At 43.0% G+C, this 17,418-nt stretch overlaps 1 protein-coding gene across 2 annotated transcripts in view; it reads right to left on the reverse strand.

Moving 5' to 3' along the window:
* atrn (attractin) overlaps positions 1-17,418 on the reverse strand; it is a 138,617-nt gene that overhangs the window by 16,431 nt on the left and 104,768 nt on the right. For both annotated transcript variants that reach the window (XM_084381620.1, XM_084381619.1), the window contains exon 27: positions 6,765-6,872. In XM_084381620.1, coding sequence (XP_084237746.1) covers positions 6,765-6,872 — 108 coding nt within the window. The remainder of the gene's footprint in view (positions 1-6,764; positions 6,873-17,418) is intronic.

Consider the following 17,418-nt stretch of genomic DNA (forward strand, 5'->3'; position numbering starts at 1 on the left):
TGTTTCTCAATTTCTAACACCGGCATCTCACACTGAACGGAGAGCGGACGGGCACACACTGAGAGACAGGAGACTCGCTGTCAGACTGATGTTGGATGTGACAGTGGGATCATTTTGATTCTCCGGTCCTCCTTTCGTAATCGATTGCGTGAGTGCTCATCAGTACGAAAAATTGTTTCCAACGTACGAACTCAATTTCTACCTGAGGGTACGAGTCAGGTTCTCCACTTTCCATTTTTGACAAAAACAAAAACAGCGCAGCCTTAAAAACAACAACACTTTATCTCCTTCCACACACACATGTCCACTTTATTTTGTCCTGAGCGTGAATTAAGGGGGGAAACAAAACAAAACACCTTGGAAAATTCAATTATCCTTCCTTTTAAACTCTTTGTGCATGTGATTTTTTTTTTCCCTTAAGATGTTCCCCAAAGGTAGTGTCTTTTCCTGCAGTCTTCTTCAGAGGCTGCGTGTTAATAACATTCCCCAGCAGATGCCTTTGTTTTATAGCGTTGAAGCCCTCCCTTCGACTCCCCCTCCCTGCCCAACCTCCCCCACCAGAACCACTCTGGAGAGTTATCTAGACCGGCCAGGCAGAGCGGCGAAAGGTTTTGTTAAATTACCTCCAGTAATTAGCCCAGCACGTAGGATCACTGCCGAGCTCACACACACACACACGGACACACTGATGTGGGCATCCACCGCTGCTGCATGCTGCTCCGCTTTCATCCGCTGCATTCATCTCTACTTTAGCAGCAGCTGGGGATGAGTTTTCCCCCGCCAGCGACGGGAGCGAGTCAAACTCCCTGTTGCTATGACTCACCAGGTACAGCTACTTCCACTGAGCCAACTTTGATGAGTTTTTATTCAGTTGGCTTCTGTTTACAAAGAAAATGTTTGGCCAGCCTGTAATAATAATAATGCCATATTGCAATGTATTTAAACTAAACACTGCCGAAAAACGAAGAAAAACAAGATAAGTTTAACTCAAATTAAAAGTGCTCGCTCCGAAAAACACAACTCAGAAACCTGACGTGAATGCAGCTCTTTTCTGACCTGCAGCTGAACCGACAGCACACCAGTTTTAACCACTGACTGTATAAGATATTGATGGACCTTCTGGTTCTGCCAAGTACCAAGTCTTCTAGCCTGCAGGAGGACGACTCCACTGGTTTCAAAAAGAAGCCCGAAGTCCCAACTTTTCACTGTTTACTGAGGTGATAAATCAGTTTATGATCTCATTCTCTGGTTCAAAGTCTTCTTCAACACAGCACGATGTTCAGTTTTAGATGACGGTCCCATTTAGAGTAAAATAGATGATAAAGCAGGGTATGTTTTAGTTGATACCTCAGGATATCCACCCATCTAATTCTTGGACAATTGCAACACCCCTTTAGACATCACAGTGGGTCAACGCCTGAGTTTATTTATGTCAAGCTTTACAAACTAATGGAAACCAAGTTGACCGTGGCCATATCCAACATCAAACCAAACGCTCCTCAGTAGGAGAGATGAGGTTGCCGATTCTTTGAGGATCAGAAGACGAGGACGCTTTGGTTCAATGTGTTAAAATAATGTGGCGAACAGGCGAGAAAGCTTCACGTCTCTGATTACTGTAAACAAATAAAAACACCCTTAGTCCTCAGCACTGCCTCTTCTTTCTCTCACCTCACTTCTCTTCGAACTGTAGGTTGAAGTGACGATTATTCACGAGAACCGAGTCACAGTTGGCTTCATGCAACATCACCGCTCGATAAATGTAAATATTTCTGCTTTCCTGACGGAGCCTCCTCTCCAGGTAACCCTGAGAAACTACAGAAATAGAAAATGTAAAAAAAGAAAACACTATTCTTGCTATGAAAGATGTTATAAATAACATCACAGGCAACTTATCTTTAGATATGAATAAACCTTCAGATGTTCAAGCTATAATTGTGTCACACGTCTCCTGTCATCACAACATCATATGGAAAATATTTAAAACATCTGGCGTCAGCTGTCGCCTCCTTCTGCACGTGCATCTCCACAAAACGGTGACTTGGTCTGTTTGATTCAGAGTTTCCACCATGCAATTTGAACAGTTTTGACCTTTGACCTTTCTTTCCTTGCCTGCAAATCATGAAATTTAAGGTTATCACACTTACAATTGGTATAAAAAATCAGCTAAACGCCTATAATTCAATGTCATGAACAACAAGTTGGGGTGAAGATAACGGCGCACCACAATCGCGTCAGATACACCAGAACGGGTTTCTTTGCTCCGACCCTTCCTCCTCCTTTTATCACATGTCCCGTTTTCTCTCGTCCCACGGTATCTATAAATAAAAGCAGAGCAGGAGGCGTCACAAAGGTAATCATCTGCCCGTGATGCCGGGGCCGCAAGCTCCATTTGGCAGAAGCAGACTGAATATATCTCATCTGCGGAGCAAGTTTGGACTTCCCACTGCGGCTATAAACAACTTTAATGATCTTCAGCCTACTGTGAGGCGCTCGGCCCCCCTGTATACTCCAATCGCGGGTCTTAATACACTACTGTAGCATCCTGATAAAACAGCATGGAAACAAGGGGAAGGAACCTGCTCCGAGTCGCTCAATCTGAGCCGGGGAGGGGAGATAGGATAGCGTGCGCTCACCGTTTGAGCTGTGTGAAGGCAGAGAAAGCTGAGGAGGAAGATCTAAATTGGATCTCTGCTGCTGGGCTGGCTCCTGCCCTGACGGAGAGGAGGAGAGCAGGCCAGGAAGAATGGAAGAAAAGAAAGTGGAGAAGAAAAGGTAAAGCAGAGACGGAGGAAATGGGGGGTGGGGAGGGCGCCTGATTCCCACAACAAGCCGCATCTTTTTCTCTCTGCACGGCGTCGCACACGCCGACACCCACACAAACATGCAGGAGTACACAAAAACACACACACTCACGAACAGAACGAGCAGATAAGGCCAACAGAAAACCCCAGACGGCTGATAGGATCAGAAAAGGGCTGGTAAATTAGAGGAGAACACTATAGTGAAGTGAGGATGCCAGACGGGAGACGAGAGAGGAGAGGAAAGAAAAGAAGATACAAAGAGAAATGAAAACAAAAAGAAGAAAGAAGGATGATAAACAGCCAAAAGAAGAAAAGTGAAACTAAGAGAAAGGTGAACAAGGACACGAGACAGAAACATTCAAAAAAGATTAGAAGAAGTCTATAAATAAAGTGAAGGAGAGAGGAGAGAACAGAAAAACTGACGATAAACTCAAATAAAAGAAAAGAAAAGAGATGGGAATATTATTAGAACAAACAGAACAAAGGTTACAAAAATAAAAAAGAGAGGGTAGAAATGAGACAAACAGGATGGAAAGTGGGAGATGGAAGAGAAAAGAAGACACAGGAAAGAGAGAAAGAGGATGATAAAAAAAAAACAAGAAAAACTGAGAAGAGGAATCCTGAGACTACGAGAGAGGTTCAGAAACCTGAAGTGAAAAAAAGCAAAAAAAAAAAGATGAATGGGGGGTAAAAAACAGGAGAGGATAGGGAGGAAACATATGAGAAAAGTTCAGAAGGAAAAGTCAGAAAGAGATGAAAATATGATAAATGGAAAGAACGAAGGTAACAAAAGAACACAAGACAAAAAGAAAGAGAGAGAGAGGAGGGATGGAGACCAGATGGAAAAGTGAAGAAAAACAGGAAGAAGTAAAGGAGAAGAGAGGCGAGTCGAGGAGAGGGGAAAACCAATAGAGAACAAAAGAGAAGTGAAGAGGCGGGATAGTTTCTGTTCCAGCGGGGAGTTTGATGAGCTGCTGATCCTCCCGAGGGGCCCTGCAGCCTTTTGCTGGGAGTAACCTTGTGTTCGGGAGCAGAGCCCCCTTGAGATGCATGGCCCCTGTCAGAGCCGAGGGGCCCCCCCGAGTCACCCTGCTGAAACAGCCCTATAATTCTGCACTGCATCTGCATTCAGGGGTCATTTATCACAAAGTGCACAGTCACAGGTATACCTGCCTGCGGCTCCATGCCCGCCGAATACTCAACTCGCAATTTCTATAACTCTGCACAATTTCTACTTTTAAATGTTCTCTGCTGCTGCCTCTGTGCTCCATATCTGCATTTAAATCGGCTCTCTTGCCTACTTCAGTTCCGCTAGTGCATCAAACTCCTCTCCATAATAAAGTCTTCTCGACCACCCTCCTCCAGCTCGAGCTTGATCTTAACATTTAAATCAACTCTTCCACTACTTCAGCTGGCTCAATCTCTGCTTTTAATTTGCTGGATTGATTCTTTATGCTTAAATGTACTACATCACCACAGATACCCTGCACCGTGTGTGAACTCTATACTAAGACGTACTCAATTTCACTAGACCAATCTGGTAAAAGTTTCTGCCCGTACCTTGATTAGAGAGTGTGATAAATTGCTTTTAGTGATGCCTGTTGTTGCCAAATCTTGGATTGTGGAGTCAGGAAAGAAATGAGCTGGCCAGACATCTTCGGGATTTGCCAGTACCCCAGGAAATCTCTCAATTTTTGTTGGGAGGTACGTCATCTCCGCTTGAGGCTCGCAACTCAAAGCTTAACAAGCGGCTAAAGCGATCGTGACGTCACCAGTTTGTAGCCAGACGTGACCATATTTTGACGAGAGTGTGAAGCTGGGTAGGACATCCTGATCGGAAAACGATGCTGCAATCTTTTGCAAAATCGGAAGTTTATATTTCCGAGTTGGTATTCCTGACTGCATCCCAGTGCGTCTGCTGGTGGAAGACATAGACGCCCACAACAAACTGCTGATGTTCTCTGAGCTTCACAGCTGATTTAACAGATTACAACATGTAAAAAACAAAGACATCTATCAAGCATAAATCAACTGAATGGAAATGAAACAACAACAAAACCTCAAAGCACTTTTCCCAACACAAACGCATGGTAAAAGTTGTTTGTTGCCCGAGTTCTTGACCTCAAATTCAGAGTTTAATTTCACTTTACTGCGTTAGAGGAAGTAAAAAGCAGGTGAACTTCACTGGAACAACTTTCTGCCTGTGGTGGAAATGTACTGCGACCGATTCTTTTCGTTAGTGCTTCGTCTCCTTGTTTGGTGAGTGTGCGTCAAGACACAGTAGTCTGTTTTTACTCTAATCATCAGTGTTGTTCATAAACCCTGCAGACTGCACTCAACTTCCTCTTCAGACTGCAACTCCACTAATTCCATTGTTAGGAGACAGCAGGTATTTTCCTCTTTACATGGAAGTGTGACCACTGTTTAGTTTCCCAATATTTGAGCTGTGCGACTGTTTTTGTTTTTCTCAGCAGAGATAATTTAATACATTCATGTGATGCAGAGTTTTCTTAAAAACTGTCCACAGCGAGGCTTGAGTATTTTTTCAAGTAAAGACATTTATTTTCTGGTACTTTGAGCGGCACAAACTAAAAGTCTGTTCATCTCCAAACAATGGGGCGCTGACAGAAGTTTCATACAAACATATCTGCAAACCTTGGCATGGCTGGATACAACCGTCACTGAGAGAATGTGTTTTTTGTGATTCGGAAGCATGAAAAATGAATTTTTTATTTAAGAACAACAAGAAAAAAATGCAGTATCTCAAACCTCTCTTTCTGAGTTTTCATTCTTTGGACAAATGTTGACTGAACAAATATTATACGGTTGAAAACTTTGGCTTAACTTAATATTTACTTTCAGTTTTTGTAGCAAGACTGAAACAACAGCAGTGCACCAAGAAACTAAGCGAAGGCGTTTGGGGTTATGTGTAGTCTTGGGGGGTAAAATTCCCATTTGTTTCGGGCATTTCATGGATCTGAAATGTTTTGTTGACTATGAACCTAATTTTCATTATCGGGTGAACTTATTCTTTAGGTCATGTGGCTCAAATCTTCACTTTAGGACCTATAGAGTCCCTGAACCGGACCTGTTCTGATAAGAAGTGGTGCCACCAACTGTGTCGTCATTCTGTTTAAGGCTGACTCCGTCTTTCACTCTACTTTGTTCCAAAAACTGTTTATCCAGATGGACAGAACTTGGACTACCTTGGATTTCACCGTCAGTATTTCAAAAACACAGATGGTTCGATGCAGCAAAAGAAAAAAGGCTGCTTTGTAAGATGAAGCACGACTTTAATAGTGTCCTCTAATGGTCTACATTTTAAACGCCAGCAAACATTTCCTGAGAGAAGGCGTTAAATCTTTTTTCAAATGAAGAATATCGAAACTCTTATCTCATTTCGAAAGTATAGTCTTAATCTACAATACCTTACTCTCATCTGCATGTATTTAACTCCAGGGTTAACTGGATTCACTCTCATTAGAATTCACAGCCGTTCCACAATATCTGCCTATAACTGCTATAATGTGCTGTTACTCATCAGCAGCCCACTTTCATCATCATCCGGCCTTCACACTGTCCCCGGCAAATGTACACTGCATTCACCCTCATTAGGTGGAATCAGACCTGCTCTACACTTCATACTCGTCTACCTAAGTGAGCTCAATTTAGCCTCCTTGGCTTGTTGAAAACTAATGGAATCATCTCATATAGTTCATACTCAGAAATGACGTAAAACAGATGGTGAGAGGAATTATCTATCACCGCAGCGTGACTGTAATCACAAACTGCAGTCGACGGGTAAAAGACTGAAGTCCCACTTGAGGGAGGGATGAGCGACGACCCCCGATGATGGATGGTAGCTTCCCCCGTTTGCCGCCCTGTCAGGCCGGGCAGCGGGGAGATCTCTGGGTTTTGGCGGCGATCGCTCAAAGGAAAAAAAAAAAAAAAGGTTGTGCTCACCTTGACGTTTCCTCCTATCAGGTCAGGTGGCTCTTCGTCCGTCTCCAAGGCGACATTGATGGTGGCGAAAGGCCGGCTGGCCATCTGCTGCATCTCTCTCAGTAGTTGCTAGGGAGAAGGAGGAAGAAGAAGAGGAGGAGGGTGAAGGTCAGTGACCGGAAAACACGGACTGTATATTCTCCAATCAACTGCCCAGCGTGAAGCCAGTGAGGCAATCATGGAGGCAAGAGTGGGAGCAGTATTTAAACCTTTCATTTGGGTAAAAAAGAACAATACTGCAGTGTGCCTATACTGTTTTTGCAAGTACAATCCTGCAGTGTAACTGTATTTTTCTATTTTTCTTCCTTTTGAGGACTGACTGAGAGTCAAAGAGATGAAAGCGCAGCGGTGGCAGTGTGTTGATGGACGCCAGATCCTAGACTTGAAACCACGGATTTGTATCATGGCTTCAGTCTCTTAAGAAGTACAAAAACTCTTTAAACTTTACTCGAGTAAATGTACTTCTTTCCGTCACTGCAAGGCAGAGCACAGTCTCAGTTTGGTCTGATTTATAACATGGACCTTGGCCAGAAGAAGAGGAGGAGGGAGGCGATTACAAGGGAAGGTGGGGGAAGGCGAGAAGGAAACAGAAGCTGAAGAAAGAGAGAATGAACAAGGAATTAAAGAGAATTAGAAGAAGGATAGAGGAAGATGAAGATGGTGTGAAAGAGTGTGAGGAGCAGAAGGAAGGAGACGATGGGAGAAAATGAGGAGGAGGTGGATGAAAGCTAGAGACCACAGTAAACAAGGTGGTGCACCTGGGTCCTCAACTGTCAAAGCCGCCAAAGTGCCATGAATCGAGAAACAAACGGCGTCGACTGTCAAGACACCAAGAATACCAGCAGCAAGCCCCTCAGAACGAAACAAAAACACCTGCAGCCGCTACATGAGCAGCGAAAACAGACAGAAATGTGACAAAAACTCACAAGGGAGGGAAGAAAGAAGTCTAAAAGTCTAACTGATCGTTTGTTTGAGATGCATCTCCGAGCGCTTGAGCTCACAATGCAAGTGAAACTGCTACAATGGAGCACGACAAAGTTTCTCTTCTGTGAGGAATTATGCATGCAGACAGAAAATCAGACGCATTTCAACACAATCAATCGGCCGCTGTCTCATTACTGTAAAACCTTGGCAGAGAGTAGGTGTAAGTAAAGGGCAGCACTGCGATCCGACTTGAAAGCCCATGCGGTAGAAAATCACAAGTGGCATTTGTGTGTCAATGCACGTTCACGTGGGGGTCAAGGCTTAGGCAGGAGGTCGACAACCTCCCGGCCGACTTCTCAGCAGCTTGCAATTAATCTGCTGAGCGTTTCCGTCCCTCCTGTGAGGCTGTCAATGGCGGTTATTGACATGTTAGCACTTCCTCTCTAAATGTCAGGCATTATAATCAGATCCTCATTGAGGGTGACAAAAGTAGCTTGACGGAAAGTCTCTTTCTCTCCACAGTTAAGCCTCACAAGGGGAAAAAATGTCCCCAATATAACGTCCTCGATTTTCTTTGTGGATCAAGTCAGCTCATTATATTCCTGCGTGCGTCTGTTGATGTGCGCCTGTATCCAAATCTCCCTTTACTCCTCTCTGTTGTAACAGCTGGCGAGGAGGAAATGAACCTTTATTTCCCTCGAGTCACTAGTTTTTAAGGGGATTGTTGTACATCACTGGTAGAACTGGTTAAAATCGCCGGTGGTCCTGGATGTTGGATATCATTACATAGTGATGTGACATACAGTAAGTGTTGTCTTTTCCTGGTTTTAAAAGCTGCATTACAGTGAAATGATGCAATTTTCTGAACCTACCAAACTTCTAATACTTGCCTTTACCCACTTCCACATTATTTCTGCATTAATGATGATTAATTATAAAATGTATCATGTGTTAATAAGCAATAGTCATCCCTACAGTAGCCTTAATATGAAGTATTATGCTTATCCGGATTTTTGCTGGCCAAGAAATCACATTGACACTGCTCTTATGTTGGTTATTCTTAAAACTACAGTACAGTCAGTAGTAGCAGCTACAGCAGTTAGCTTAAGACTTGATAAAGTAGGAAACTGCTAGCCTGGCTCCGTCCAAAAGTAGCACAAGTTGCCAGCCTACCAGCATCTCTTAAGCTAATAAACATATTATACACTATCTTGCACTTAATTAGGACTGAAACCATTTATAAAATGTCAGAGAACTGTGAAAAATGCTCATCACAAATCATCCAGAGCCCAAAGTGATGTCTTCAAATTGCTTTCTTTGTCCAATCTGAGTTCCCTGGTAATTTGAATGACATTTTTTTTTAAATTTTTCTTAAACCAAAAGATAAATCACTTCATTGCGCCTCCAAAAAAAAAAAAAAAAAAAAAAAAAAGATTGGCATGGTAATTGGTAACAAAAATAGCCCCTACCCACTCAATTATTGTACTATTTCTTACAAACTATTAAGGTTACGCTTTAAATGGGTGACCTAAAATAAGCAGCGACGTGCACAGACGCTTTCTACTCACACGCCACATGTTGAGTGTCCAATTTTGAAAGTACTCTGAACTGATTGCTGCCAGTTTAATGTCGTATGATAGACAATGGTGCTTGATTTACCTGGACACTGCCTGAATGCGTCTCTCATCATTCAGTTCACCTCTTTACTTTTTTCTCTCATAAACTACAAGACCATCGAGATTTAATAAGTAACAGAGCTGGCGCGGCATGTTTTCTGCAGCCTCTTTCTAAAAATGCTTGGTTCGCTAAACTCTTCATTATTTTTGTATAAGAAAGTTCATTAGAAAAGGTGGCTAATAAAACAGACTCCTCAGAATATTACTTATTGCGGAGGAGATAAAGTATAAAGAGAGGGTTCATTAAAAGCTCTCATCAAACAGATAGAAACCAAATCAATCCTGACGAGCAGAAAACACGAACAGTGCGATGTATTATAGCAGAACAATAACACCCATGAAGTATGAATGAAATACAACGCCAAAGAGTTGCCTCATTACCGTGAACACAAATGAAAACAGGCTGAAGCATGCCCAGTCTAACGTCTTGATGTTGTACATTCTTCGCCGCCGCCACAGCAGTCAATACAAGGAAACAAATGAAAAACGCAAATGAGCAGCTCATTGTGCCGAGTAACAATTTGTCATGATTAGAAACCCCACTGTGTGAAGCATCTGAGAGCCAAAATATGTAGCCTTTTGTGAGTGTGATGGTGACTGCTGTGTGTGTGTGTGTAGCAACACCGCACACTGAGCGCTCAGCCATCTTTGCTCTCCTTAGTCCTTGACAAGGGCACAAAATTAGGACCAGCCACCAGCCAAGTGCTGCTGAAGTATGCAAGTGGCTGGTAGATTTGCAACACAATCCAGCCAGGAAATTGATCGAATGGCTGTTACAGTTTATACATCCTTGACTCAAAAATCAATCTGTTAACACCAAGTCTTAAAGGAGCAATGTGTAAGATATTAGATATAGCCAGAATTATCAACAGTGTAAAGAAACAACAGTGTTGATATTATGTCAAAGACGTCTATGTATTATATTGCAGATATGTATGTATCAGTATGGAGGTGATTTACAGCAGCTCTGACCAGGACTGTGACGCCACAGTCCTGGTCAGAGCCGCTGTAAATCACCTCCATACTGTATCACCTGTCTTTAAACTGGCATCTGTCGGTCTCAGGGGCTGTGTTCGGTCCCAGTCTGGTGTCCAGTCCTGTTCACTGGGAGGTGGCTGAGGTTGAGATGAGGTCAACCTCCTGTTAGCTTATATGTCCGTAAGCGGTTATGCTGCCCCCTATAGGTTTGGAGCTACCTTTGATTTTTGGCCATTTCTTACAAATTGCACCTTCAAGTACAAATCAAAGACTTTCCTGCAAAACAACAAAACTCAAACCACTAAACCTAAGGATCAGGTTCGACTCTGAGGAGAGATAATGAACCTAAACTCATTATGAACTTTTAACAAGTTCTGCATTCTGGCAAAATCAACCTCATTCATAATGATGCAACAGGCCGAGCCAGGCAGCAACATCAGTCTGGATCTGCAAACAGGATGCAGAAGAAGTGAGAATCTGCATGCAGACAACATCCTTTTTCATAAGCGGAGCTCCTTGAACAGCACAAAGCAACAGAATTGATTTACTGGATAAAAAGCAGATGGAGGAGCATCTGAATGTTGCGGTAAACAAACTTTATAGATTCAGTCCACCTCCCTCTCTGCAAACAGCCCGGTCTCCTACCTTCACACACAGCAAACCGTTGTTTAAACAGTGACATGTGGCTGAGCTCATATGCAAGTCTTTTGTCATATTCACAATTAAATATTTCTACTTTACATCTTGAAACTGTCCACAATCCATAACTTGTGCTACTGAACAATAAGCTGCTCCAACAGGAGGAGTTTTTGTGTTAATGTCAGTGTGAGGGAGAAGATAAAAGTATTTTTTGCTTCAGGGCAATTAGAGTTCTGCACAAACATTTTTGTTGGCAATTAGAATACAAGATAAGACCAAATCTAAGCTTTACAATCAGAAAAATAAGTAGCTGTTTACCATAAGATGACAACGGAAAGAAATACAAAAGCTTTTCTGAAGGGTAAAATGGTTAATTTGACTGTGTTAGAGGCCATTTAAAGGCATCTAGGTGCAAACTGTGCGATTATATCCTGTTGCAATTATATATACTGAATGCATATTTGTTGTTTTGGCAAAGGTGGTGTTTTCACCAATTAATCTCATAAAATATACAGAATTTTTCCTGATCTCACACGTCAAAGCTGCCTTAATCGGTATTTGGAGCACTTGGGAGGTAGCTGTAAACACTAAGTTGAATTGAACCTGTTAGCTAACTGACAAGAAGCAACATTAGCATTTATTTAAACTTGTCTTTTTTTGTCCACCTGACGCAAGTAAGTCCAATAGTCATTCTTCTTTTAGCTCCGTCTCCACAAACTCCTGAGGGAAACCTCTGGCTCTTGTTCACCAGCGAGTCGTTAACTTCGTCTCTCAGCCGTCTGGTGTAAGGGAAGTAGTGTTTATCAAAGGTTTTTATGCTAAAAACAACAGCCTGCTGCTACTGGAAATGAGTTGATGAGGCAGTGAGACTGAACCAAAGAACACATTTAAGCACTGTAACTTCACACCAGCATGAGTTCTGTATCCAGAGGTCTCCAGCAGCAACAGAGAGCCAGAGCAAGCTGTTTACCCCTTCTCTCCTTCTTGTTGTTTCAAAGTAAAAGCTCTATTTTTCTTATTTGCAAAGTCCTGGCCCTCATTCCTTTTGGCTATGATAATGTTTTACCTGCAAAAACCACCTCCTGAGGTCTGGGAATGCAGCCACATCGCTTCACTGGAGTCCAACAGGGCAACAAACACAAGAACACAGACTATCAAACGCGTAGTAAACAAACATGTCGCCGCTTCCCCAGAATTGAACTTAGGTTGGTGAATAAAATGTTATTGTCCCCGACAGTATGCTGGCCAGAAAACTGCAGAAAGTCCAATATTGGAGGGAAAGAAAAAATAAGTTTTCCTTTCATTGGCATCAAATTGAACCACAGATCTGATAAGTTTGTAACTTCCAAACTACAATCTTCACAATCTTCAGCCCTCTTGTCAAAAGTCTGGGCTGCCACCATCAGGTTAAGGACGTGTGAGACGTCTGTGTACAAACATTGGACGGAGTCCTACAGAAGACGCAATTTGCCCGGATCTCATTATGCCGTGTGGCGAGTAGGCAGCTGCTCTGCGGCAAACAGTCAGCGCTCCAAAGATAACCAGAAGCCAGAGGAGTTACAGTGCAAGTCGCCTACTTCTTAAATTGGCTCTTAGTTTTCTGCAGGGTTGTTAGTGTGTGTGTGAGAGGAAGGGGAGCAAATATCTGACTGCAGCAGAGCGAACTGTGCATATATAATCCTAATTATGAGACATGCTCATAGAGGTAGATACATGCGGTCACACACACGTGCACGCAGGCAGGTAGGTTGGAGATACCTGCACATGGGCAATCATGTATGTGTGTGTGTGTGTATTCTCACAAATGCAAATTAATTCTCGCAAGCACACAGCGTGCAATTACAAACACGCACATGAGCAAATGTGCCTGCAGGTAAAAGTTCAAATGTTTGAAATAAATACACGCATGAGACACGAATACAATCACATGACCAGAGAAAATAGCCGAGAATACAACAAGGTCATATTATTAGCTAGAAAAAGGTGATATATACATGATGTAGACCAGTGGTTCTCAACTTCTTTGAGTGTTCACAAACAAAACAACACTACCATTGAATGCACAATGTGTCATTTCTGCTACAAGACGTCTCTATATCAAAATAAGATGTATAAGACAGTGAGTGTTTTGTGGGGAGCGGTGCAGAACCAGACCTTCTGGAGGATTAAACACCAACGGAAAGAGAATTTCAGAGATTACTTTTTAACTTTTGGTGACGAGTGAATTTATCTTTCCTGCTGACTGCAGCACTTTTATTTCAACAAACACACCCTGGATGTGTGCCGTTGTTTGGGGGGAATATTCCCTGCACGAGTAACACGAATTAACACTGATTAAAGTCTATCTGACGTGACTCAGGCACAGGTTCACAGCTGATGTTTTAAAGTTTTGAGTGAAATTGTGGATTCCTTTTGGCTTTTATCAAAACATTTGAGATAATATAAGTACCCATGCTAAGCAAAACAAATAATAAAGATCTACTTGTGAAATTTTTAATAGAGAATTCCTACATATCATATCTTTAATTTAGATTGAAGTAATTTGGATTGCCCATGTGGTAAACCCAGGTCAAATATTCTGTACTTTAGCCTTGTTTTGGTCACAAGAGGAACATATGTGTCTTTTAAAAGGTGCTAAATCCTCCACTATGCTCACCAGCAAGTCACTAACTTTGCTTTTCTGACCTCTGGTGCTGAGCAGGTGGTGCACAGTGAGTTTATCAGACCAAAACAATGAGCTGCAAGATGCTAAAATGCGCAGAATAAATCCTCTGTGGGTCTGTCGCTAACAGCGACAAGTGACATTGTTAAATATATGAAATATTGATTATAGGCAGCTTTAACATGATCTATAGACTGATCAACAATCGTTAGTTGCAGCTTCAGAACAAATCTGTGGACTCACTACCGCATTTTACTCTTACACACACACACACACACACACACACACACACACACACACACACACACACACACACACACACACACACACACACACACACACACACACACACACACACACACACACACACACACACACACACACACACACACACACACACACACACACACACACACAGGAGCTGTGTGAGGGAACTGTGTTTGAGCATTCTCAAAGTGAGCAGCGGTGTGCCAAAGAGATTGAGTGCGTCAGCAGAGCGCAGAGGGGAGGGAGGGAGGAAGCGAGGGGAGCGAGGGATGAAATAAAAAAAACCAAAACAACGAGATGCAGGAGAAAAACAGAAAAAGAAGGGGAAATGAGACTAAAGAGAAATACGGGGAAGATGTTGGAGAGGGACGAGTGACGGCGGGGAAAAAAAAAAGAAAGCTTGGGAGAGCAAAGAGAAAGAAATGGGAGAAGAAAGAAAGACAAAGGCGTTCAAAGAGTTCGCCCAGGGGAGCGGGGATGGAGTGCCAGATCGCCTGGGCGTGGAGAACATATTCACACACACACACACACACACACGCACACACAGACAGACACACACATCGTCTGTGCAGTTACCCGAGCACATGGATGGACACACACACACATGCAGTCCACACACTGCACTACATCAAGCCGTTTATTTATTGATGCGTCTGTTTAAAAATGCTGTCGGAGGGAGAGCTCTCAATCATCCCTCAGCATCACTGAAGGAAAACTGCGGAGTGAGAGGCATGGGGGGGGGGAGGAGGAGAGGGAGAGAGGGGAGGAGAAGAGAGGGCGGGAGGGAGGAAATCTTTGTCTGTGAAGCAACGTTAGCTGCTTGCTGCTTTCTCTCTCGCTTCATCTTTCCATCTCTCCGGCAGCGGGGTGGGTGTAGAGGACACACACTGTGAATACTGACAAGGGAGAAGGCTTTGATCCCTCTTTCTCTCTCCCTCACTCACCACATCTTTTTGTCTCCCCTCCTTTCTTTTCTCTCTCCGTCACTCCCCCAACTCTCCCCCTCTTCCTCACCGCCGGCCTCCTGCTGTCCATCTCACCCCCTCCCGTCTTAACCTGTGCATCCTCCTCCTCCATCCTGTACATACTGTATACCTTCACCTCCTCCCACCTACAATGCCAATCAATACTCCATCAAAAGAGGAGCGGGCAAGAGAAAAAGAAATGAAACGTACGAAGCTTGTAATGAGATAAAACTGAAACATGGAGTGAAAAGAATGAGGTTAGAAATCCTCGAATAAAGTTGAGAAAAATTCACTGAAAAAGCATTTAACCACTCAACACAGAGAGTGAGTCACTCCAGCCATCTCTCTTCAGCCCTAAAAATGCAAGTCTTCCCTATTTTTGTGAAAAAAAGCCCTCGAAAACAGAAATGAGTACAAGGAGACAGAACTGGACCACAGCCCAGCACGAGCAAAAAACCTTCCATGTCAAGAGAGGTACTCTGAACACAATAGGAAAAGAGTCGTCAGCATCCTCACGAATTAAGTTTTCTGCAGTTGTTTAAAATGTTTGGCAGGCTGTCGGCGCTCTGATATTCCTGTCACTAACAACTGAATAACACCTGGGCCCGGCGCCACTTAGTCCCTGTTCTGTCTGCTGGTCAGATCTAATATGTAAACTACTTAATCAATGCTGCCCACTACGCTGTTTGCATAATCATGGCTTGTTTTTTGACAGATTACAACAGCCCCATCTCTGTGTTTTTAACCTCACCCACCAGGCTTTATTGAAGACTCTGACAGTGACCAGTGTATTAACTCATAACTGAGATTAGTTTCTTGTTGTCTTTAGCCCAAAATGTCTCATAATAAAGTCGTTTTGAAGGAACTGTGCTACTGTTTATCTCCTGATCTCGACAGACTATGGTTACATTTCATTATGGCATATTTAAACTAGAAGAAAGGCCATATTCTGCTGTCTTAATACTGTATATGGAGCTTTAAAATGTCTGAATCAAGGATATTAAAAGGACATTAAAGTTTTAAGGAGGTAGAAGTAGAAGTACGCATTAATAGATGTTCTAACGTGAGCCGGGCTGTCCGATGAAGTGCAAGTAATGAAAACGAACTGACAGAAGGAACACGTCCAGTTACTAGCTTGTGCTAGAGTTTGACTGTATCTCATAGTGTTCATAACTCTTTAACGTGCAAACAACAGCTGGCGAAAGGTACCCGAGGTCAAGAATGAACCATCAGCCTCAATTTTTTAGACGAGAAGTCCGCGAGGCGCTCAGAACATTTAAAGTTTCATAATGTCTGACAGTGTGATATGTTTGAAAGATCCAATATAAGCTTGTGAGTGAGTCAAGATAATTTTACATTTACTTCATCCATGTCATTATCATCATTCAAGGCACTAATCTTTAAGGATATTTTAGGGCTTTAAAGCTGATAATGGTACAATGATAAACAAAGAGCAATCTTTTGACCCAAACAATACCTCACACTGGTTCTGTTGCTTAGCCTCACGCTGCATCACAACACATTGTTGCACTAAGCCTCCAGGAATAACGCTGGACTTTACAAACGTCACACGATGCACACTGATCCAAAAGGACTTCTTCCCTTGAGCTCACACTGTGAAATAAGCAGCCACCTGTAAAGTTGTTACTGTATCGTGCACGATTGTGCAGCTGGTAATCAGAATTGGATCCATTTGGTCCGATAACAGAGGGTTGAACTAGAAGTTAGCATGCACTATGGGCTGCACAAAGCAGAAGATCTAGGGAATTTTGTACCCGGGAAGTTTTTTTGGCTTTGTGTGCCACGGAGCAGTTTTCTTAGGAATGATGACACTGTATCAAGATCCATCTGACACAGCAGACACACTGTAGAGGAGCAGTAAATGTACTGGAGCTAAAATGCATCTACAAGGGTGAAACTGTAACAAAGCTGACACCAAGAAATAGGACAGTGTCAAACACAGTTTACCGTGAGCCAATGGTGTGTGTTGCCCTTTGGAGATACCGATTATCTGCACAGTTGCAACAAGTACCGTACATAAACTTAGAGGAGGTTAAGCAGGGTGAGCTCTCTGCATCGACATGAAAATCCTGAAAAAACAGCAACGTCAACTTGTACTAATACTGAGCTACCAACATTTTGATATGTCGTTTGAACAAATCTAAAAAAATATTGAGCTTAAGTCGGAGATATCAGAGTTTTGACTTCACAGCGACAGACGAAGTGAAATGAGGCGGTATCGGAAGTAAGAAAAAGATTGGAGGAGATAAGAAGAAATGAACAAAAGTAAAAGAAAAGTGAAGACAGCCTGAGACGAGATGAAACAGAATCAAAAAGTACAGGCGGGAGGCGGAGGGAGGTTTTGACAGCGGTTCCAGGCTTATGATAAGCTCTGAACCAGCACCATGATGGATGGGTGGGTGGGGGGCGAGGAGAGGTTGGATGTTACTGGGGCAATTGGGGGTCAACCACAATGCAGCGGGGGTCGCTATCATGAGCCAGCC

The sequence above is a fragment of the Pagrus pagrus genome (assembly GCF_965226575.1).
Source record: "Pagrus pagrus genome assembly, chromosome: 18".
Lineage (NCBI taxonomy): Eukaryota > Metazoa > Chordata > Actinopteri > Spariformes > Sparidae > Pagrus > Pagrus pagrus.